The sequence below is a fragment of the Nothoprocta perdicaria genome, unplaced genomic scaffold (genome assembly GCF_003342845.1).
Source record: "Nothoprocta perdicaria isolate Ctin4 unplaced genomic scaffold, notPer1 scaffold_1, whole genome shotgun sequence".
In the NCBI taxonomy this organism is placed as follows: domain Eukaryota; kingdom Metazoa; phylum Chordata; class Aves; order Tinamiformes; family Tinamidae; genus Nothoprocta; species Nothoprocta perdicaria.
Genome location: NW_020454093.1, coordinates 15,497,896 through 15,523,294, shown reverse-complemented (window position 1 = coordinate 15,523,294; position 25,399 = coordinate 15,497,896). Strand labels below are relative to the sequence as shown.

Here is a 25,399-nt window from a genome sequence, read left to right as displayed (position 1 = left end):
AAGCTGCTCTCCAAGGCACTGCACCCCAAAACAACAAACCCTTACCGTATTAGTGTCTTTCTGATGCTGTGAGTTGAAGAAGAAAGTGCTAAAAATGGGTACATAAAGGCTGTCTGACAGGACTGTTAAGTAAGTTTCCGTGAACTCAAATGCTGGAGGATACTGTTGCACCAACTGCCAGACACAATCTAACAGGAGCAGAAAAAGAGGAGCCTAAAGAAAGAAAATACTGAATCAGTTACAAGGAAAATATCCTATCGTGCAAGCCAGGTACTAATTGTATTCAGTCTCTCCAAATGCAAATTSCAAAGTTATAGGGAAACACACACACACTCACACAAACACAGAATTGCTGCCTACAGCTTTACCTGAACCCTGAAAAAGCCTGAGCTATCCCTTGGATATATATATCTCTTGATAAAAAGATGTCATTTTCTATCCTGGCACACAGGAACTAGCACATACAAGCACAAACTATACCTAGTTTGTATACCTATACAAGCACAAACAAACCTACATCCTAGCACATACTAAGCTGCTATGAAAAATAGCAGTCTGAAGTCATTTGAAGTGAGCAAATCAGGGTAGATTAGTTCTGATCAAGAATCTTTATAACCACTTTGCAGCTATGACATTCATTCTGTACAACATTTTATTTCTGAAAATATACATGAGACTGCAGCAAAAACCATATGAAACTAAACTCTAGATACAAGTGAACTGAATGTTCTTGTTGCATTAGTTGCTACAGTTTAATAAAATTTAAAAGGATATGAGAAGCCTTTCAAAAGACCCCTGAAGAGTAAATAGGAATTCTTCTTATTGTTTTTTTAATCAGCAAGACATGACTGAACTCTAAACAACAAAAATAGTGACATTGTTCAAAACATCATCTCATGAAACAAAAGAGATCCTCAGGAAAAGTAGATTTTCGTAGCCTGACATCCAAGCCCCTCTTCATGCTTAGTGAACTTTTAAATAGCACATAAGGAAACTAAAGAAGTTGTACCTCCTCTTTGTCATTTTTATGCAAGTGGTTGCAACGATCCAAGAAGCTATGTCCTCCAGTTACCCACTCCTTCTGAATAAGGCTCTGAAATCCGGACTTTGTTCTGCTGTAGGAATCCATCATTACTTGAACCAGACTGGAGATAACACAGCACAGATCAGTAGCACTCTCTTCTGCAGAGGAGGGAAAAAAAAAAGCCACACTGTTTCCCTGTGCCCAAGTTTTAAGGATGACATAATAAAAATATTGCTAGCTTTGGCTAAGTAAACAAAGTTATACCTAAAATTTCTTAGAATTGTTATACCAGAGAGAAATGTTTTCAATACCAGTTCTTGTAAAACCTGAAGGTGTATACACTTACCAGGATATAATCAGTAATAAGTTAAACAAAACGTGTGTAACTGCAATAATAATACAAATAAACACAAAAGCAAAGACTGCTATAGCTTTTCCTCCGTCTCCCTTTAGTGTTTCCCAATGCACAGGCTGCCCCTTGTGCCCTATGTTACGAGGCCAAGGATCCATCCCCACCCTTCCCAACCTGCAGGTGCCACTTCAAGGTGTGGCTGGGGCTGAGAGCATCTTAAAACATGCACAAGAGACACGTGGGAAGGAGCACACGGCAGCACTGAAACTGTCTCCTTATGCAACACGCACTCCCCACCCTCCAGAGATCTCTGGGAAGCATCTTGTCCCCACACCAGGTTTCTCAAACAGCAGCATGTATTCAAGTGGGGAGTCTATATCAGTAATCTGGAAACAGGTTTAGGGTTAATGCTGACTTTATATCTCTATTTGATTGCTGTCCCCAATTCAGAACAAACTGTTCAAGATGTATGCAAGAATATCCTCTTGCATGTAATTTTAATACAGGCACTATGTACTATTCAGTTTCTCTAGAACCAACATTAAAACCTCTTCTCATTTTTTTTTCTTTTTTTTTCTTTCAAGTTTTAAGTACAGCAAAAGGTCTAGCAGACCTTCAATGGAATATCTGAGGAGACAAAAATGCATAAGAGGTAACATGACTTGCATGCAAATTCATCTGCAGCTTTCACATTCACAACACATTTAGTCTGGGACTATACTTAGTTACCTGGAGAAAACAACTCCAAAACTTATATGAGGCTGTAAGTACTTGAAGGACTGATGCTTATGAAGGACTGATATTTATGAATTTTATCAGCCTTCACCATAATTAAACTGACAGCTTAAGCTACATTTAGCAAGTAAAAAGAATTAAAACAAAAATATAGGATATACTCAAGACATTCTTACCTATAAGGAGAACATTTGAATTCTGTCTTTCCAGACATTCAGCAACTTCAATTGCTTTTTTCAAGAATCGCCTGTTGTGGTACAGGGAAAAATAAGACATTTTAATAGCATTTTTGCAATTAAGTTTTTCTCACTGGTTTTCCCTAAAAGAAGGTGAGAACTTCATACTACTGAAAGCTGCCTACTCTATCAAAGTGACTACAAAAAAACCTGCTCAGTTTGAGTAAATGAGAAGATGTTTGATTTTGAAAAATTCAGGAAGGTACCTTTATTTGGCAATCAACCTCGTATCTCCAGTTCTCATCTCAGTACAATCATAATACATATTTTATTCTGGACCATCATCAGCCACTACACAAACTGTAACCATAGCTTATGTCCAGATCTCAATCCTGGGAGAAGTCAGTTCTACCACACTATATGCTATATATCTCCTATATAGCATCTCTCTTACAATGCTCTTTAGAGGGGCAGAGTGAAGAATTGACAATAGGATGCTGTAAACAGAGACAAATTTATTCCAAAGATGGTCACACAAAGATGACAAAAGCGCAGGATGAAAGATCACAAAACTACATGCAAGTGGCAGTTACATGTAACAAGGCAGTTGGTTTCTGCTCCAAACTCTTCACAAAGCTATTTTCAGCAAAAGCTTGCATGCAAACTGCATTTTTGCTGCTGGTTAGGTCACTAAAGAAGTTGACAGCTTATGAAATAAGTGTGGAGTTGTCAGATTCTCTGTTCTAGCTTCTATGCTAGCTGAAGARGCATTTCTACTGACTGCAAGAGCCAAGAACAGGCCAACTCAGGAAGAAACTGGATTCAAGTATGGAAATGACCCGTCTCAAAACAAAGAYAAGAACTCAGGCTGATATTTACCTTTTTTTTTTTTTTTTTTAAATAAAAGTAATTATGTCACTGCTTCCCTCAACATACAACCTTCCCTAGAACTTCTCTCTTTCAGCACATTTGTAAACTCTAGAATAAAGACTGAATAACAATTTGGCAGCATTTGTTGACCGTTATTCAGAGAAGAAAGGACTACAGCTGACTGCAGAAGATGGAAGGAGCTCTTCCCAACAGCAAGCTGATCACATAATAAACGGGCAGATAATTCAGCTGGCACAAAGTAACACTGAAGACAAGAACARCTGCAGTATTTCACTAAAACAAGCCTTAAGTTAGCCAATACCATGCCAAGACTTACTCACTGTGGACTGCCGAGAGAAGAAAAAAGAACTTGAGGAACAATCAGTAGAGGAAGGGGACAAAACTGAGAACAAGTGTCATGTTATAAATCTGTGGTGGGCTAACATCTTGAGTACTGCGGTTCATCCCRTCCTAAAGGATATTACAGGAGTACAGAGAAGAATGGCAAGGCCAGTCAGAGACATGAAATAGATTTCATGCAAGAAACAAACAGGATCTTCAGTTTGGAAAGAAGGTGACTAAGACCAGGAGTGAAACTACAGGATCTACAACTTTAAAGGTTTTGCTGGAAGAGTGGTCTGCTGATTCTCACATCTTTTAGTGTGGGAAGGTTAACACTATTCTGCCTGTAAAAATACAGGCTCAGGGTATGGAAGTAAGAGATATAAATAGGATAAGTCTGTCTTTTTTTCTTACTGAAAGTGAAGAATGCCTTTGTATTTCAAGAAGATAGCTACAAAATCCACTATAAATTCATTTAAGTTTCAAGGACAGATTATTATATGTGACAAACCTGATGATCTCCAGCCAGTTCGTGCTCTCCAACAGTGAAAACCATTTCACATCAGTCGCCCAAAAGTCTGTACTGTTATCTAAAAAAACAAAACACATAAAAAAGCTTGACTTGTTTACATATACACAGTGCTGAATTGTTATTTCAGTCATCTGTTGTACTAGTCTTCAAGTATGAAGAGCTTTAAAACAATACCAAGGACTCAATCCTAAACACTGTTCAAGTGGATACCCTGCTTATGACTAACCACCCTTCTCTCCACATGCTTCAGGTATTTACTCCCAGCACATACTCACTTCTGTCTTGTTTCTACAGCTTTCACCTCTAATCCTTAAGCACAGATGTTTATCTGGATTGTACCTGTAACTCTTCTGCCTCCTTCTTATTCCCTCCTCATTTAAGCTCAACCTTAACACACTTTTCTCCCCTCCAATTTACTTCACTTTGACCATAGAACCCAGAGGTCCTCTGAGCCTAAGCATTAGAGCACATGTTCAAAGCTCCTAGCCATTCTGTTCAGATTGAATAGTCTTCTCTGATCTTTCCCAATTTGCTTTCTCAAATTCATTTTCTGACCTTTAAAAGGCCTTTTACATAGGAGGCTCCTCAATTCACGCTCTTCTCATTCAATTTTTAGAATTGCTCCCTACACCCAGTGTTCTGTAGCTTATCACCACATACAGAGGACATCCATCAGGTCAAGTTATACACAGTATCAACTTCCAGATAACTTTTTTTTTTTTAAAACTCCTCATTGATGACCTGCTCTATCAGGTCCAGCACAAGCAGCCTTGAGCAAACTGTGGCCAGGGGCCAGCAGGCCACAAGCCAGGGCACTGCAACATTTGCCCCCATTTAATATTGCAAAAGACCCACTTCCCAAGATAGGTCACTGTGCACATGCAGTTGGACCTTGTTCTTCCTAGAGGTAAGGCCAAAGCACAGTTTCATGACAACAAAATAGGTAAGGTGTTAAAAACAGAACTTGAAAGCCAAGGTTACAATTGCACATGGCTCATTTTTATTCATTTCCAGGGGTCTCATGATTTACAGTAGTTTTGATTGCTCTGCAAGGAGTGACAACAGAAGCAAATTCACACAATTCGTGTTTTGAAGTGTGACTAGTTCATAATAGGAGTTAAGGCAAAAAAAAATCAATCAGCAGCTAGTTTCAACTATTGACATAGCCCAAAGGCTCACAGTTTTAACACTTAATATGTAAATGAACTGGGCAAGATTGAAAAGCTCTTRCACAACAGTTCAAAACCAGCTCATGTATAACTTGCATTACAGCTCCAGTAATTGCTCTAACTCTTCAAAAGTCAGTTTCCGATACTGCAAGTCATATTAATGTTGAAAATCACAAAACTTCACACAGCAATAATGAACACAGCCTTCAGTTACATGTTTAGAAGGCTGCTTTTAACCATAAATGGAAACAGAACATCAATAAAGATGAGGGCTGCACTCACRAAAAAGCTCAGCACTGTTTTGTGTCTCAGACTAATGTAATACATTAAAGTCAGACTTACCTATCAAAAAGAGCTGTTTAAATCTTGTGTAGGCAGTCTGAATATCTTGCAGAGATGGAAGGCTGCTGGACAGGTCCTCTGTTTTCAGGAGCTCATAGGGAGGATTGCTAATTGTCCTATAGATTCTAAATCAAATTATCAAGATATTAAGCTTTCTGCTTTCACACATCAAAGTACCATCCACTATCCCTAGAAACAAAGTTAACATGCATGATTTAAAGAACAGCTGTAAGACTAAGAAATATACATAATGGGAACTTCATCTTCACATGCATTTTAAAATACTATCAGGAAGCTTGCCTACAAGCTTAGGAAAAGTTTTGATCTTAACTGTTCCAGTGATACAAAAGAGGCAGTGTTTATGCATATTTGTGGAGCTTTACAAATATTACAAAGATCTCTACTTCGTATTACTGCTTTTTAGAATAGAAACCGTCTCTTCAGAGGTGAACCTGGAGAAAGCGAATGGACAGGAACAGCTAAATCTTCCACATACTTCAAATTTTTGTTCATTTTTACCACCTGAAATGCATTCTGACCCTCACCTGCCAGATCTGCTCACAAAACATGAATAAAGGAAGAAAATTGTATGGACTGAAAGTCTACATCCTTTCCTATCTACACTGTGTACCTGCTAGTTTCCCTCCTGAGGTGGGGAAAGCAGAGAAGAGGTAGAGATGAGCCTGGACTACAGATAAACCTTGGGTCTAAGTCAAGTACTCAACCATCATCCCAGACGAGTATCAGCTTAGTAGAACCATTCACCATCATGCTGATGTTTTATGGTTAAGATCTGGGAAGAACGGCTCTTGATTCTGCTTAGGGGTGAAGCCTTGYGGGCACTTGGACAGCACAGAAAAAGGAATTTATTTGCTGTTTGTTGCAACATAGAAGTCTGCTATAAGCAGGAACTGCACGAGTCAAGCTCAGAGATACTARTCATTAGGGCTACTTGGGAACGGATCAGTTCTTTGAGAATGGAATGAAAATAATTATCTGTGAACTATGACACTGGTTCCAAACTGAAATGTTTAAGCCAGAAGATCAAGCTCTGCACAAAACTTTGCACCAAGAAAAGCTGTCAATAATATACATATGCTGTGTGGTTAGGAGATCAGATTACCATTACAATAGCATGTTAACACATCCTTATGCACAATTTACATGTACATTTTAAAACGTTTGTGGTTAACCACTAATACTCCATAAAAAGAACATGGCCAGCAAGTTCAGATAACCAAAGAGGAGGGCCCAGAATATCAATTAATATTCTGTTAAAGCTTACAGATTTTTTTTCTTACTTTCACAATTTGAAATAACATTATAGTAAGACATAAATCATGTGAACATCCTCATTTCAAAAGCAGAATGTTAGGGAATCTGCAGAAAGGGTTAAAAGCCTTTACCATGCAAGTGTACTTAACTTTAAAAGCAAACAAAAAAAAAGGCAAGTACCTAAATAAGCTACCAGCTAGCTGCTCTATGCAGTTACCAGAGTCTGAAGCACAAACTGCTGACAGTGAGGTTATGTGCACATACGGATCCCAACTAACCTATTGTGCGGGTTAGAAAGTCTCTCCAGGAGTCTAAGCAGGTTAACTAGAGAAAACAGCAGCAAGTCACTGCTGCAACTGCTACAGCCAGGCAACTCTGCTCTTCCCCTTCTGTCAGCTTTGACATTTTTCAGCCTTCTGCTGTGCTCACTAAGCTGAAACAGTGTACTACTGTCYGGCACTGCACCTGAGAGCAGCAATAGCAAACTTCCAGATTGTCTCAGCCATTTTAGATTAAAAAATGAAATATATGAGGACAAAGATCTAGCTCTGAGAACAGCTAGCCTTATAGAAAGGCTTCAAGTTTAGCTCGCAAGTTAATGTTCAGTAATTAAAAGTCTGGACTTCTCTTGCTTGYGAACACAGTTGCATCCTTCAGCTAGTGGTACTTCTGTATCTATAGCACTTCAAGCTGCTTTATTAGCTTATTTCTAATTGCTTCCATCTATTCACAGGAGGTACAGATTCATCTAGCGCACATTCCCCCAAACAAGCCTTCAGTGATGTTAAAGTCCTGCAAGACAGACCAGTGATGCTGGTTATGCTCAGAGTTTAAAGCAATAAAAACTACTTTTAGATCTAGAACTTGTTTCCTGATGCGTGCAAGTATAAAGACAAAGCATATATGGAAAAAGAGAAGCAAGGTCCATACCAAGCAAAGTGTTGTGGACAGAATAGCTATTACTGACCCATCCAAGAAGGCTTTTTGCATTTGTGAAGTGTTGTCATCCTGTTCTTTGGGAAATGCAGACATTTTGAGAAGAGCAGCCCCATTATGGCAAGACCAACACCAAATCTGCAGGAAGACATCAAGTACTAATTAGTCAACTGCCTATAGAAAGCATCTGCCAAGATAATAGAGTCCAGTAGATTTCTCCATGCTATGCTCTGTTGATTTTGATGCATCCAGTGAACCCATCAGGAGCAAACCTGAACATCTGCACCAAAATGAAATGCCTAATTACACTGTTAGCAGCTGCAAACTGTAAACAGAGCTTTAGGCTGACACAGAGAAACAAGATGTCAGATTATAATCAAAACGCTACTTTCAAATTGTCTCAGAGCTGAAAAAATGATCAAAACGGCTACTGTCTAAGTTATGCTGGAAATACGCCAAACTAAGCCAGCCCTTAAGTGGCTTTTATATAGTACCTATCAGTTTCTCCACGTAGACTAGACATAATGGTGTTTTTCTTATATTTCTACCTCAAGGTAACTCACAAAAATCACTGCCATGATCTGTGCATATGTCAGTGTTACCTAGGCATACAAAGTAAGATACTAAACGAGAACTCCACAACTAATCTGACTGAGGACTGGCTTGCTACAAGGAACACCTTCAACTACTGAGCTTCTCAATTCCCTTATATCCACTACAGAGTTCATGAGTCRCATCTGCTTGCAGCTTCCACAGAATCTTAACTCACTTTGAAACTTAAGGTCAGAAATCCTTTCATCAGAAAAATTACCAAAGCCAAATTAAGACTCAGTCACCTATGCACATCCTTGTTTCTCCCCAATAACTGCCAAAAGAATCAGTGGGTTTAGCCCGAGGTTACTCTTGGAGAACAGAAAGGAAACCAAGCTGGCTTCTACTTTCTGCGATAAGTCTATGGTTTGGAGACAGCATCAAAAATCTGGTAAGGGGGTCTGTTCCATCAACTCATAGTCAAGAGGTGTACCTCAAAAGGAGGCACAAACCCTTCAACCCATCAAGGGTAGAAGCAGTGGTTATATTGCCACCTCACTTCCATTTCAAACAGAATGAGGACAGCCAAGCTTGTTTCTACACTAATTAGAAAGTTTCTCCGGGGCCTCTGAACAACACGAGACACAATTAAGGCACGGGGAGAGAAGGGAGGAAAGGAAGCACAAAGCATCTTACACTTTACTCCTACATAGCATCTACTATAGGCTGTTTTGTTGACTACTTGAGAACAGGTCAGCCAAACTACTCTGAGGCTCACTGTCTGAAAGGTCACATTAGGCAGTACAATATACAAGCATCTTCACAAAAGACAATTTAAGAGCACGTTGTTTTCACTGGCAAATTCAACAGACACTCAGCAACTAAGGTAACATCTCGGAAGTGACATTTCTTTGTTCCTTCTTCTACACTGTCTTGCTAGTTCTTAAACTGYGGTGCCACACAGGAAGTTACAGTCACCTTGCTATAGGGAGCAGAAGAGCATATTTAATGTCATTTTCTGGCAGGACCGGTAGAACTAGTTTTTCAGTTAGGCTACTTGGCTTTGCAAGGATGCTGCAATCACCACACCCATACTATTAGTGATACCCACGGTGGCTAATTGGAGGTATTCATCAAGACCTGCACATGCATAACCTTCACCTCAATATCTAAACAGCACTTCAAGCCATACATGCCGCACCATCTTGGTGGTCAGATACTTGTTATSAGTGAAAATACACATGGAAGGAAATACTAGTAGCATGTGCAACTACTGGGCATTAGGCATTTGATAACTAACTGCGAGATGTGAACCACTAAGTCTTGTATTTTGCTTTACACTGCTTAGGGGAATATGGGAAAACTCTGACTCTCCTTCCAACATCTGTTTCTCCTTCTACAGACGCAGTGTGCTATGTATCAACTGTTAGACAAATTCTGAAGCTAAAATGCAATAACACCTAAAGCATCAGGTAAAGCTTTGTCTTCTTAGAAGCATTTATTCTCCTTCAACAATACACATTTACTTACAGGAATGCCTCTGCCTTGGAACTTCAAAATACTCTCTTCAGAGACACATATGGGAACAACAAAATACAAAGGCAACCTAGAATGACAAAAGCTTCTTTTAATTAAGGGCTGAACAAAGAACAGTCTCTGAGCTCCCATTAATTATGGCAAGTACTCTATCACACATGCTAATTATATACTCACTCTTATAGCTACAAAAAAGCTTTCCCACTAGATTTGTGTCATTTGTGTTTTCACAGGGATAAGATTTCCCTCCTCTCCCCTAATCCCGAGCTGTTCATTGTTTTCTTTACAACCTTCTCCTGCCTTTCTGATGTTAGTTAAATGTGGGACTTTTGCAGATATATCTGAAACCGATCTCTAAAAAAGCGTCATGACTAACTTAGCCGYATCCAACTTGGAGTTGTGTCAGATTACAGAAGTAGTAGAAATTCATGCTAATAAACTATATCGCAGTGCTGAATATTAATGTTTAAAAATGCTAATATCACAGTTTATTATTAGTTAGGGCAGGCTTACTTTTCAGAAACTCTGTAGCCTTCATTGGTGACCACTGCTTTATATTTCACATTCCCTTTGGTCCGTTCCAGCTCATCACGCCAGTCCTCGAGAGTATCAAACATCACAGTTTGGTTTCTGCCACCTGTCACATATCAGTCACRTCAGTTTTGCAGAGAACTACTTAATTGCTAACATGAAAGTATTCCTAGTGAAAAGGAACCATTTCTCTTAAAAGAATTAAAACAATTTCTACATAGAGTCTTGAGCCCAAGATAAAATTTCYTTGAAGCCAGCTAGGCCTTATAGAGCTGCTACGGTTCTTCACGTTTAGGCTGAGACTTCACACACTGTCAGCAAACTGCTTTGCACTCTGCTGYAGCCAACTCATCCAATTACACACTTAAGGACAGAGCTGACATTCATTAGCAGCAGTCTCTCTACAATTCAGATATCCCATTTTATTTAATGCTCATTCTTTCATCATTGGTAAGATTTCTACACTGAACACTTCAGCTACTTGATAAGAACGGGAAACTGATTATAGCAGTAAGGTCTGTCTTCTCAACCAAGATTTTCCCCTGCATTTTCATGTAACAAGCTCAAAACTAGTTATGAAATCAGGTTAGCTTAGCCACACATATCAAACCCACCTAACTCAGGATACAAAGCCAGTAACTTTAGACACATCATAAATAAGTACCCTACAGTATCAACTGATCCTGAAAAACAAACAGCTAGAATTTCTATGGAAGATACAATGGCAAATGTACACTTTCCACAGTGAGAATATATGGTAGATGAAGAGCACACAGCTGGAAACACAGAATGTTGCTGAGTTGTAAGGGACAAATTAGATTAGAAGGACAGACTATAAAAGACAAGATCGATTTTTGAAGTCTATCTGGTCTGTTCATCCTGTAGAAAGCTCACAGAATAAGAAATAGGTACATATTATGTAAGATTTATTATATGGAAGAATTTGACAAAACATTTCAATGCTGCTATAGGGAGCAGGCACCTGCATTTTCTTAATCTCTGCCTAGAAAAAAAACTTAGCATTTTTCTGATGTTTGTGCTTCAAAATGAACATCATTTACAGCTAAGGCTGCAATCTGAGCAGTAAACAAAAGCCTTTGCAACACAGCAACCAACATGGTCTTTATTCACTGGGAAAGACACTGCTGGTAGGTTGAGGAAGGAGGTTCTCTCTCACCACTCAGCACTGGAGACACCACATTTGGGGCCCTGCAACAGGGCTGGGCTTCCCAGTATGAGACAGACATGGACTCCCTGAAGGGAGTCCAGCAAAGGCCTATTACAACGAAGGGCTTGGAGCACCTGACATATGARGAGAGGCTGAGTGACCTGGATTGTTTAGCTTAAAGAAGGTTCAGCACCATTTCAGCAACTGGTAGGAAAGTGTAAAGACAACCGAGCCAAACTCATCCCAGTTGCACGCAGTGAACAAACAGGACACAGGAGACAATAAATAAAGAAAATGTCATTTAAACAAACAAACAAAACACCACTCACTTTTCCACTGTGAGGGCACTCCAATGCTGAAACAGGTTGTGGAGTCTCCAGCCTCGGAGATACTCAAAACCCAATTGGACATAATCCTGGTAAACCTGCCCTAGTTAACTCTGCTCTGAGCAGGACTGCTGGACTAGACAATCTCCAGAATATTCTTCTCAAGAATTTGGTGAACCTAGGAAATATGCTTAATACCCAGAAGAAGCTTTTCTCTCCTCTCTTCTTTGCTGTACCCAAGAAGTGCCCTGGTCGCACTAAAAATCAGGATCGAAATTTAAGACACCACTATCGCTGCAGCTGAACTCAGAGCTGTGAAGTGCTAGACAGAGCACTGACAAACATGCCTTGAGTTTTACAGCATATGTATTTACTCAGCCAGGTTTGATCAAGTGGAAAGACTATATTTTAATTTACTTATCAGCTGTGATGAAGTTAGAATCCCGCTGAACCTTGCTATGTAAACTTTATTCTTTTTTTTTTTAATTTTTTTTTTTCTTTTTTGCAGATTGCCTGCAGTTAAGGGCAAAAAGGGACATCCTTTCGGAGATGCCACAACAGTTACCACTTAAGAGCAGGAAATTCACTGTAATAATACAGGAAAAATACTTTTTTAAAAAAATATGAGAGCACGTTGATTAGGAGGACAAGCTAAGCAGCTTTCAAATTTCAAATGCTACTCTTGACATTTTTTTCCACCATCTGTGTTAAGGTACATGAACATCAGATATTTTTAACAGCAAAATCTAACAGTGCAGAACAAGTGAAAATGTGGTAAATAAACTTGTTAGCATTGAGACGAGCAAACTCAGATACTAAACACCCCAGACTGTTTAGAAAAGCACATGCAACAAATACAACCTAAAACAATGTATATGTAGAAGCATTTACCTGTGTTGTTTGGGGCAGCTGATGCATAAGAGAACAGAAACAAGCGTTTAAGCAGCTTAGGCGTCTGGCTATGATGAACTATCCCACTGACAATCTGAGAAAGGACCAAAGATTAACACTCCAACATGGATGAATAAAACTCARTGTAAACATCATAACTTAATCACTTCTCCCAAGGTTTGTATAATACCTTAGCAAAATAAGACTAAAGATGTGATGTATAGGAGAGGTATTACTACATCAGCACATTGCACAGGACTACTGCTAGACAGAAAACAGGAACCACAAAAGAACACAGACACACACAAAGCACTCCGATACTTGATAAAAATTTTCAGGTTTCTCTAGAATATCTGAATTCAGAGAAATTCAAGTATCTGAGGTCTCAAAGATGTGCAASTGTAAGATATTTAAATATTATCTTATTTTATACTTCAAACATTAACATGTTTCTCACTGTCAGCAAAGTTTTTGTGTATTCATTAGGACGTTTACACTAAGATATTTTCATGTTTGCATTGTGCCACCTTGGACACCCATTACGTACTGGGGAAGATCCTTGATTAAGGTTTACTATTGCCCAGTGAAAACTGAAGTTCTAATACAATGAGGCAGGTCTCTTTCAAAGGAAACCTATAGCCTTGCAAACAAGTAGGGTCTCAATGAAGACATTCAGGTTCTGTTCCCATCAGTTGAAAACTAACTCTTAGAAACCCTTCTCCCTTGGTTGCCAAGTGGGCCTACTTTAATCAGTGAGAGGAATTACACATCTTCAGCCTCAGAAACAACTCTTATTTTGCATGTTGTTATTTAAGTAAAGCCATTCACCTCCTGGTTTGGAATTCAGCTTAATCTGTGAAAAGAACCCCTTCCCAAAAACATAAACCTTGCTCACATATCAGCAACTGAGGCCAAAAATCTAATAAAATAGTACCACAAACAAAATAGATTTAGATATTTGCTTGAGTTGAAGCTATTTTCATGCAGTGTTCCCAAGGATCAGCTCTCTTTAAACAGTCAGTGCAACAATCATTTAATTGCTCTCCATAAAGATGTAGAATGAACACTTCTAGCTAAAAAATCAGCTGGTCTCCTYTTACCTTCCCTCTTCATGTGGGAATAATGAAGAAACACTTGAAGTCTGCAGGATCTCAAAGCCCGCTTCTTACCCTCCCCTCATCCCTATGGCTAAATGCCCACCAGCAAGCTTCTGAAAACATGAAGTTAGTACTTACCCTTTTTACTTCCTCTTCTTTTGTATATCTAAGGCAGAAATGAAATACTCTCAGGTCTTTACAGTAGATAATTAATTTCTCTGGGTATTTTCTCAGTTGTCCAGTTAGGAGTTTCTTTTTCTCATCATAAACTGAAGAAGAAAGAAGTCTAAATAAACATAGAGAACTTTCCCATCACTTGTCAAGCAAGGACAGCTTTATCTTACCCAGAAACTCAAGAAGAGAATTTAATTCAAGTTCAAGTCAAAACCACCATCGTACCATACAGGTCTTCTAGCAAGTTCTTGGGTTTACACACTCAGTATCCCATCCATTCCTAAAAGATTCCAACTCAAACTACCTCTTAAACAATAGGAATTGAATTTGTAGCAAATCAGCTATTCAGTAATAACTTCTGTTCAAATTCAGACTGCACAGTAAGTCTCAAGTTTTGGCTATGCAGTAGAACACAACTAATTTTGGTCAAGGCAAAGTCTTTATACAATCAACTTCATCTCCTTCCCATCTCCTCTCCCCTCCCAAGAACACACCACACAACACACCAGAATACCTTCAAGAGAAACCTACATAGATATAYTTCCTTTAAACACTTCTGTTTAAAAATGAACCTTTTCTCATCTTAAACTGCTGGCAGCTAAGCTGCTGTACAATAAGCCATATAGTGTCTCATAACTAGTCTCCGTCAGAGAACCATAGAGAATCACCAAGGCTGAAAGGAACCTTTGGAGATCGCTTAGTCCAACCCCTCTAACAAGCATGGTCACCCAGAGTACATTGCACAGAATCACATCCAGGAATATCTCTAGAGAGACTCCACAACCTCTCTGAGCAGCCTGCTCCAGTGCTCCACCACCCTCACAGTCAAGATGTTTTTCCCTCAAAAYGAGGCAGACCTTCTTGTGCTTCAGTTTGTGCTCTCTCGTGTTATCACTGGCTACGGCTGAAAAGAGTCTGGCCTCAACTTCCCGAGACCCTCCCTTAAGGTATTTGTATACACTGATAAGATCCTTTGTCAATCTACACCACAGGTCATCACCACCCCCTTCCTACCATGCCACAGTTTATACTGATAACATTCCTCTAAACACTGTCTTTTCATTAAAGCTTTCCCTGCTGCTTACAGACCATTGCTCCAATTCTTATTTGCCTTTTTTGCCATACAGACCTTGCAGACCTTCAAGTCCTGTAGCAAAACAAGGAGCTCACTATTTACTTGCAAAGCTTGCTTTAAAAATCCTTTGATGTTTTGAAAACATTGAAATATTAATAACTCCATAAAGCAAAACTGTCTTAGACAAAAAAGTCTTCTTTGAGAATTTGCTAACTGAATCACTGTGCAGTCCAACTGCTTAAATTAAGCTATTCTTCCTATGTCAATGTTTCCAACTATTCCTAAAACACTTGTGCACCATTCGTAACCAAGCACACAGTAGAATACACTCTCCTTTGCCCTTATTCAAGGCATTTTTCCCCCACTTTTTGAAGCTAATGTGACAAGCTTGAGGGACAAAAGCAAGCTCTTTAACAGATTTATTACCTGCCATTTCATCATTGTTTAACTGAAGCTTCTTTTTCCAGGCTATCCAATCCAAGTTTGGAAAGTGAAAACTACCAGTTTTGTAAAAAGAATGCAGATATACAGACCAAAAATACCCTACATCTAGAATTATTTTCTAATGCTGGCATGACAAACAAAAAAGACCTACCTCCATATATTTGGTCTACACATTGCAGGGTGATGTCATTTTCTCCTATGATTTTATTTTTGAACTGTGGCTCCTAGAACATGAAAAAAAAATCTCGTAAGTCTCATGCCACTAACCAGGAGCACCTTCTCACCAGTAAACAAAATATTTAGTATACATTTAAATGTATCAGCTTTATTTCTTAAAAGTTCTGCAAAACAGAACACTGAAAACCAGTTGTTAAAATAAAGATGAATTATGCCTGCCTTTTAAGGTCCCAGCTGCGCTTGCAAGGTGTGCAGAGTTTTTGCTTTTCAAATAACTTCAAAGCTGATAATTCTACTGAGGGTCACTTTTCAAACTAGAATTCTTGCAACAAACAGGAAATACAGTAATTTGATGGAATCCAAGCCCTTTTATGATAAGTTTCCTTGCTGTGGGAATCAGGCAGGAAACAAAGTCTCTTAAGACAACAAGCATCCCAAGAATATTCCAATGCAGCAGTCAGATTTATCACTGGGTGAAATGACSACATGCACAAAACCCTACTCTCTATTGTTCTGGGAAACTTGAAGTGATTAAGACTCCCTTCAGTTTATTACTCTTAAATCACTGTACAAAAATGACATTTTGCATAATRTCAGTTATAAACCAGTAAAACTTTACTATCAGAAGACTGAGATGCACCACATCACCAAATTTAAGTTTTAYATGAAGACAACTGGGAACAAAGTTAACCATATTGGAGTTATTTCCAGGTCTGCATTACTCACCCTGAGCATTTGCTAACATGTCAAGTCAACTATATCTCTCATACCAACCCAGGATTTACAAGTTACTGATTGAATAGGGCAAGATCAATGGTTTAGAATAAACCTCACGTCATCTGTGGGAAGAGATTTAGAGCTTTGTCCCAAGGAACTTCAAATGTCCACTCATGTCAACTTATTCAGCTGCCAAAACATCAGTTCTCAATATTTAACTCCTGGAAACTTCCTCTCTGTCAAGATCACTTTGCATTCTTGGGATCCATATACTAGTCTATCCTTCAATGGCATAACTCAAATGAACCAGATGAAGACACGCTTGAGCCCATCCAAAAAGGAGCGGGACTATCATTCCCCTTCAGACAACTCAGTTTGAGCATGTGGAACAAAAGACTAGATTCAAATCACCTGCAAAACAGTGTGAGGAGATGGCTTAAAAGGTTTGGTGGCTCAATGGTGCTAGGATCTTTAGCTTCTACAGTTCGCAACAGCTTATTTTTAACACAATAAATCAGAGATTTATATAGCCACACAGCAAGCATAATTATCTAGGGTATTTCCACTGAATGGTTATCTAATTAATCTTGTGGAATCCCCAAAAGCTTCTGCACATGGGGCACAAAGGCAAGTAAAAGATGTTTTACTACCTTAGAAGCACAGACAGCATTCGCACTTTTATAATTGCTGATAAAGATTAGAATTGCACAAGTTTACGTAAACTTTACATTTAAGTTTTAAACCAATTTGCTCTTTTAACTTGCTCCTTATATAATTACTAATCCACAAGAGTCATAACTACATTTAACTATAAAAGTCCAGAACAGGCTTGCATTTTTTAATCAAAACAGTCGGGGAAGGAACCACATAGACCAAGCAGATGTGAATTGATTAACACAACTGTGGCCTTTAAAAATTACTGTAGATTTATTTTCAGTCTTTCTTATGTGAGAAAAAGATTATAGTCTTTCTTGAAGACAAGAGATTGTCTTCAAAGCCTGTTTGGTCACAACTAAGACACTTGTCTTCCTACATTGTCATCTGAAGCAGAATCTTCATCAAGGAAAGAAATCTTGAAGTTTGTGCATATGAGCTTCCCATAGGTGCCACGATTTGACCCATCTTCTTGTATGTACTTGTACACCGTGTTTGCTTCACAAAGCAGCAGTTCACCTGTACAAAAACAAACACTTAGCTTGTATCATCACAGCCAGCATYAAAACATAGCTGAATCATTCCTCTTTAACTCAACATTAACTTGTTGACAGCTTCTCATGCTCTGCATGCCTGAAGATTTATCATCACYGTTAAAAACAAGGCCAAGGGGCTCCTGGGGTCAGTACCTTGGTTTCCTTCCAGGTTACCACCGTTGCTCAGGGTGGAGTGAAAAGTGCTCTCCAGTGTTCAAATGCACATGGCTAGAACCTCAGTGACCAGAAGCACCTATAGCACCATCTCCTCTCCCTTACAGGAGAACAACGCACACAGTCACAAATCAAAGGTGTTTTTATACAAACACCTACTAAAAAAAATGCAATCTGTCATGCGGAGGAAGAAGCTGGTCTATGAACAAGCTGGAACTCTGATTTTCCTTACTCTCAAGCTCTCCAACAGACACATTTGTTATTTAATTTATTACAAATTTATCACAGTTACTTTTTCATAGTTTTGACCAGAGATGCTACTTTCTATAGGTTCCAGGCTCATTTTAAAGTCCTCAAACTCACCTGCATAAATAGTGCTCAATGAAGCTCCTATGCTAAAAATAAACAAAAACTAAGTTCAAGTTTAAGAAAGCAATTACTTCAAAGACAAATTTTAGTAGGTTTGCACAGCTGGACTTGCAGCCTTTTATATAAATTATAGAAGACTACTGTGACTGTAAGCTAGGCTTGTATTTTAAGTCAGTATCAGTAAGCTCATCCTTCCTGAAATTAGAGAGCACTAACAGTATTTTGGGGGAAAAATCATCTAAAGATCTCTAAGTTTTAAAGAACTTCAGAGCAAAGGAAGTACAGAAAGGCCCAAAGTAGAAGTGAAGTAACGTAACTTCAACTTTCTATTGGTCTGTCCGTGGTTCTAAAAAAAACAAACAAACAAACCCCACAAAAACCACTTTAATAGGCAAAGTATACACACAATTCTCCAAATGCAGGTTCCCTGAAGATACTGTGCTCTAAAGGAGTTGTAAAAAACAGTCTTTATAACAATCTGTGAAGAAGAGAAAATACATTTCTAATCACATTTACTTTAATTCAAATTATAAATTTAGAACAGTTACCTGGTAACAAGCGTGGATTTACTTCCTTTTCTGTAGGTTCCTTTATATGTATTTCCTAGAGAAAAAAGAGTCATTACCTCTTTGCAAAGACTGTTTGATACATGCTATAAATAGCAGTCTTGTATTGAGAGCTTCTCAAAGACCTCATATTCTAGCAAATAGGAAYATTTGAATTACAGTTATTTCAATTTGCAGTACACTCCTACCCTAAGAGCATAATCACTTAAGATCAGTAGTCTACAGCTAAATAATTTGGTTAATGTTTTAACACCCATAGCATGGGTCATGCAGCTCTGAACACAAAACAGGAAATGCCCTGTTTGCATACAGAACAGACAAAAATAAAAGCATTTACAGATGCTACTTAGTTTCTTTTGTACAATGAAACGGATCAGCTTAAAGTCAGTTACCTTTCCATGTCCCAGAGCTCATTTRCAAGCTTCTTCACATAGCTCAAAGATGACTTGACATGTTTCTAATACACTTTTCACGTTAAGCTTTGCACTTAATCTTTACCAATTTTCTTAYATTATGTGTTATTCCAAACAAACCATGCACGCCGTTTAAACAGCAATGCTAACRCTATAGGGAAAAGGATTTAAAACCCTCAAAGTCTAGAGGTAAGAAGTCATGAACACACACGCTTCTGAACTCAAGTTGCACAAAACAAACCTATTAAACTCTCCGTATCAGTTATTCTAGGCTCGTAGCCCTGAATTAGGGCAAAATCTCCAGCCGAATGACCATAAACTAGAGAACATGCTACACCCTTCCTGCTCAGCCAGTTCCGCACTTCCTCCTCAGTGAGAATCCCTTCCACGAATCAGTTTTCATGGAAAACTTCATTTTTACTAGGAAACACGCACGGCCTCGAGGCCGCAACATTAAGTCAACTGAAATTACTTTACAACCAGCACCCAAAGCCAGATATTGCAAATCAAGGCAAGTTATCAAAAGCAGACTCGAGCAATAGCAGCTTCAGTGGATTAAATGCAGAGAAACAAAACTTCCTGGTAGCCTGAAAATAAATTCTGTGCCATTCATACGATCAGATGTTCCCAAAACCGTGGATCCAAATAAAATTTTAAGGCTGTGCAACAACACTACAAATGCCAAGAGACTGTGGCAAAAAAGGCTGGTTGAAAAGAAGTCCCAGTTCTAAAAGGAAAGCAGTGATGTCCCAAAGAAATATGTAACTACAGCTGGCAGCTAATACAGAAAACTCAAGAAAAAAAAATTAAAGCCAAGTTAGAGCTGAACACTGCTGCATTCAGGAGGACTGCAGGCAAGTTTTCCCAGTGCTGCCTCTTTGCCAGCAATGGCTCCGAGCTCAGCCCCGGGTTCACTAACACTTTTGTCCTTGTGCGACCAAATACAACCCCTCACACTCCCCCGCCACGCACCAGCACTGCTACAAAAGAGCTCAGTAGTGGCTTCTTGCTCGTTACTTTGAGAGATACCACAAGAGACTCTCACTGTGCAAGTACATATTACTTTTATCAATGTAAAAAATAAATTAAGTATCGTTTTAGCTTGCAGGGCTGCCAACTGGTGCTGGCAGACAACTTCAGGGCAGAAGAACAGCTGAAGCCAAAGTAGGTCTTTGAACATAGTTGCTATTTGTTAAAACAAAGTTTTCCATAATAAGTTTATAGAAGTCAGCCTTTTAATTTGTGTTTTGATTAAAAATTAAACTGTTACTTCCTGGAAGGAGATAGACTTTTAACAGAAATAGTGCTATAGTAAAATAAAGATCTCAGTCATATATATAACAGAACAGCTTACAAAAAAGAAAAAAACAAATTTCATCATTTAAAAAACACATTAAATTTGAAAAATTAAATTGAAGAGTTCATCATACAACTTCCATTTAGATTCAAATAGTTAAGCCTTCAGTAACATGAATTCTACTTGAAAGTCAATGTTTACATTCCCATAATAGACTGCAAGTATTTCAAAGACTGTTTTCCTACATATTCACTAGGGATAGTGAATGCATTAGGGACAGCAAGCAATGAACAGCTGACCACTGCTGAAGAATCCACTTCACTGAGCTCATGTTCCAAGTCAAGATAAGAGTGTGTTAAGTGTCTACAGCTCTACAAATACTTTTTTATCTGTTCTTTTAGGAGAGAAAGCCAAGATTGCTATGAAGAAAAACACTGGCACATGGGGTGTTGGCAACAAGCTGTGCAGGAACCCAGGAGATAACCAACTGTTCCAGCTTTACTTTTTCTACAGCATTTCAGCATTGAACAACACATGGACCTTCAGACCAACTTGAGAGCCTGCTGCTTCTAAGCTGGATGCTCCTCAACATGTCTTTAACTGCAATCATAGATTCGATACCCACTCCTACCACCTGTTTGCACACAGGTTTGTCTGGCTGCACGCTGAGGTAATTAAGTTCATCTGCAGGAACTTTTTGCTTCTGCTGACTCTGGGTCGGGTGTTGTTATAGCCTATTGTTGGCAGAACTGGCTCATCAACCGCTCACACAACCATGGAAACAACAGGACTAAGTCAGTCCCTTTCAGCAGCACCAAATTCGATCGCCTCAGACTTCAGGAAGCTTCACCCTCCTCATCCTTTGACCACTTGAAGTTTAAGCTTGCAGACACATGTTATCTAAGACAGTCATCAAAAGTCTCTCTAGATTCCTCATCTGTAGCTTCTCCTTTCTGGGTGCCCTGCTTTGCACTTCTTACTCAAGATACAACACAGGAAACCCTATCAGCAGCAGCATCTCCAAGCAGACAGCCAGAAGACAGCATCCAAAAGAGAGTTAAGCTTGAACTGATTGAAAACCAACAGGAACACAGATCTCCATTTTGCTTAAGCTTCTAGCAGCTTACTTGGGGAGAGCTTCCCACCAAGGTACTAACCTCATACTACATGCTTTCTTCCAGGGGGCCTCAGCAAACAGTGGCAGACAATGATCATCAAGTCTAACCGTACAGAGCACAAAGTCACACCACAGCTGCATTTAACATGCCACCGCAGGCTAACTCATCATGCAAGACTGTCTTGGACCAAGGCAACCACAGCCCTGAAGTGCCCATCATCTCTCCTGCTCTACGCAGGGAGGGAAAAAGCCAAACTCTTGACAAACATCATGGTTGGGAAGCAGTTTTTATGGGAAGAGTTGCCTCTTCTGCAGGAGATGTGCTGACCCCAGGGACTCAGTCCCCAAGAGCAGGTAGCAACTGCATAAGCTGCAGTACCTAGGACTGCAATTAGGCTCTCCCCTGGAAAAAAATAATAGATATTCTCTCCAGACAGCCTTGGAGAAGCTCCTCTTCCAAGAGCTGAAGCACAGAAGGACACATGCAACACTGAGTATAAGGCAGAAAGGTCAAGTAGCACTTGCAATATATTAACAGGGTCTCAAAAGGGAGAGAGATCGCAAGTGATTCCTGCTTTATCCTCAGTACAATAAACAAAAACCCCTCACATCCATCTCCAGGGAGATAAACAATCAAGGAATTGGTTGTTTAAGGAAAAAGAAGAGAAAAGAAAGGCAAGGATAAAGAAAACATTCCCTGCATTTCCCTGCAGACTACTCTGATCTTGTCAGAGGTGTTAGAATTCCTCAAATCAGCACTTCCATTTAGGCTACTGGGGCAAAGCAGAGCGAGTTGCTGTAAGCTCAAAACCTACCATAGCCCAGAGGAACTCTGCAATTTGCCATACACTTCTGCCAGAGGCCCGGTCATAGCCAGACTAGTAGAGGTAGTTGCAACAGTGAAAAATAAGATTTTTAGTCAGCATACTGAGGAAAGGTGCTTTATTTAACTGAAGTCATGAAGGAAACAGCTATCACTTCCAAGGTTTCAAGAGCACTCTCTGAAATATGTATTCTTCAAGGCTGACAGCAGACAGCACTGCTGTGATGTATGCCCTTTTTCTGTATGAAATATCAGTGTAGTTTTTGAAATACTTTGTCAAGCAATCCCAAACTTATACTGGTGTTTCATACAATGCATAGGAGACACTCACTGCCTTTTTAATTAAGAACAGTGCTGAAAATAATCTCCAAATGCTTCTTTTCCTTCCTTTCTTGGCTCCATCACCCAGCAGCCCATTAGATCATAGCACATGTTTTCCATGTCTGTCACATCTTTTAATCTCTCCCCTTTCCTTACATTGTTCTGTCCATCTCCTCGGACTCCAGTTCCTTGCTTTCCCCACACCAGGTCAGAAGCCAGCTCTCTGCTTTTGCACCTTGAATCACTATCCTACATGTCAACTTTCTAATGTACAAAACAATCATACCATTTTCAAGAAAATTACAATAATTTGTGCAATTGCAAATTGCAAAGAAATACAAGGAACAAATAACTCCAGCAATGTTCTGCTTACAGGAAAGAGAGATTTGAGAGAAAGCACAAGAGCTGTGGAAGCTGCCCTCAAAACCGAGCGGCCCCAGGTGTACTTAGGATTGCAGGGACAAGCAGCACCAAGCAGAACATGAGCTGGGTGCTCCTCTCACCCATGTTCCACACAGGGCACAAACTGCATTTGCCAAATAACTGGTGGTGAGGGCTGCTCTCCAAACCTGTTTCGTCTCTCCCCCATCCCTTGCCCAACACAAAGAAAGCTCCAATCCCACGAAGCAACAACCTGCCATCACCTTGCTGTTGTGAGATTATATGGAGCAGACCTCCAGTGGGAGGCAGCGGATTGCAGCCTTCCCATTTAGTTAATGATTTTTAAAAAAGCTTAAGGACTAGGGCAAAAAACACCTTGAAAGAATAAACATGGATGATTTCGCTCTTAGGAACACATGCACAGAAATAAGAATAAGAACTATAATAAGAAGCTTCAAAGCACATTCTACACCTCACTTTTCATTCAAATTGAGACAGCCTTAAGGAAAAGAGGATCCAGCTTGCTAGCTCTTAGCAATTCAAAATGGCAACATTTGGAGTTTAAAAACAACATCCATGAACTATTTCAAGTCTTCTGCGCTTCCACACACAAATATCCTTAGTCTGTGATGAGACATGTCAAAACACTGACTTTTATACCCTCGTGCTCACCCTCATTTCCTACAGGGTAGCCAAGTCTGTCCTGAAGGGAAGTGTGTCATTAACATCAACATCCTATGGTCTTGCTCTTAACAGCCCATTGATTGATCTGGTGTTCCATACAGCAGAGCATAACCAGGTTATATTTAGTCAGATGGCAAAAACTCCCCCTTTCCAGACGCTCGGGGAAACGCAGCAGAAGTCACTTCCGCTCCTTTAATAAGGAGCATTTCTGTTCACACCTTACTTTTAATCTCACTGCATAAAAACAGGAATACAATTCCTAACTCTTATCATATTAAGAACAGAGGAAGAGCAGTTCAAAGTTTAAAAAGTTACTAGCGTTGCCCTTGTTAGGCTTCCAGTGGTCCATCATCAAACACCTAAGCTGGGGCTTTAGCCCCTGACTCAGGGTGCCCGCTGGGGCTTTCGCCCTGCGCCACTGCCCTGCTCCAACAGCAGCAGCCACCCAACATCTCAAACACTTTCCCCGCTTTGCCTGGAAAGTTACGTGGCCAGCAAGTCTCTGCAGGCTGCAAGCAAGGACTACAGCACCACATTACTCAGAACCACGGCTCTGTGGTTTAACTACTCACATCTGACTTCAATTTTATTAAATTTTGAAACTGAGAACAGGATTGCAATTTTATGGTAGAGGTCAGCTCTGTATCTAAAGCTTTCTGTGACAACAGMCTGTGAAATTCTTAAACAGGGTGTATCAAGAAGACAGGTAAGAGCAATATTGGTAGCAACAAAATTAGTAAATTAAGAGCAAGTGTCTGCAGCCCCTTGATAGCCTTGAATCAGGCCAATTAAAGCTTCATCTCCCAGTTTAAAGTCTTTGAGCTGTTCCTGCTGCAGTGACCGAGATTGTGGTTGAAAATTAACTTAGTCATAACGACTGCRGGTTAAAACACTCCAATACTCAATACCCTGCACTGCACGTATTTGACTTGTACCTTTTTCCACTGACCCTTTCGTCAGGCAGGGTCAGTCATTCCCCTGTTGAAGCAACTCTACGACATCCTTCCAAGAGACCATTTAAGAAACAGAGCGGCATGTCCAGCCAAGCAAGTGCAGCCCTTAGCTTCACAAAACCCAGTCCCCAGCCCTCTGCACGTTTGTGCAAGGCGAATATTTCCCAAGACAAGAAGCCTCAGGAGTCAGTCCAGTCCAAGCAGAGTCTGCATGAGCCAGAAGCTCTCGCAGCTGCTGTTCACAAACATCTCCACTGACAGGGACGAGGTGGCGGTTACAGAAAGCTCTTCAAAGGCAAACGGCAACCCGGGAAGGCAGAGGTGCTCCCAGGGAACAGGGACGGGCACGCTGAGCCCGGCCCAGCGGCACCGATGGGGCAGATCCCTCCCCTGGCTGCTCCCAGCAAGGGGCTCCGGGCCCACTGGCGGAAAAGGGGGATCTATTTTCCATAAGAAACTCCCAAGGAGGGAGAGCAACCAAGGGACACCAGCCTGCATCAGATTTCTAGCAATGAGGAAGGGAAAAGGGCAGGAACACTTGGCTTGCCAGGGCCAAGCCCGCCCAAGGGGTCACCCCCCGCACCCCAAGCGGAGCTGGGAGCCGGGCCGAGCGCCCAGGGGGCAGCGGCGGGAGCCGGAGCCGCCGCAGCTGCAGCCGCGCTCGCCCCGTCCGCGCCGCGGCCCGGGCTGC

At 40.2% G+C, this 25,399-nt stretch overlaps 1 protein-coding gene across 1 annotated transcript in view; it reads right to left on the bottom strand.

The window, feature by feature from the left end:
- Positions 1–25,399, bottom strand: part of MTMR12 (myotubularin related protein 12) — a 32,871-nt gene that overhangs the window by 3,683 nt on the left and 3,789 nt on the right. Inside the window, exons 2-14 of the mRNA XM_026035723.1 lie at positions 18,702–18,756; positions 17,454–17,593; positions 15,678–15,750; positions 13,972–14,102; positions 12,737–12,830; positions 10,334–10,457; positions 9,815–9,890; positions 7,785–7,891; positions 5,543–5,667; positions 4,011–4,089; positions 2,288–2,358; positions 1,010–1,182; positions 46–213 (exon numbers count right to left, since the gene is read on the bottom strand). Of these exons, the coding sequence (XP_025891508.1) occupies positions 46–213; positions 1,010–1,182; positions 2,288–2,358; positions 4,011–4,089; positions 5,543–5,667; positions 7,785–7,891; positions 9,815–9,890; positions 10,334–10,457; positions 12,737–12,830; positions 13,972–14,102; positions 15,678–15,750; positions 17,454–17,593; positions 18,702–18,756 (1,416 nt within the window). The remainder of the gene's footprint in view (positions 1–45; positions 214–1,009; positions 1,183–2,287; positions 2,359–4,010; positions 4,090–5,542; positions 5,668–7,784; positions 7,892–9,814; positions 9,891–10,333; positions 10,458–12,736; positions 12,831–13,971; positions 14,103–15,677; positions 15,751–17,453; positions 17,594–18,701; positions 18,757–25,399) is intronic.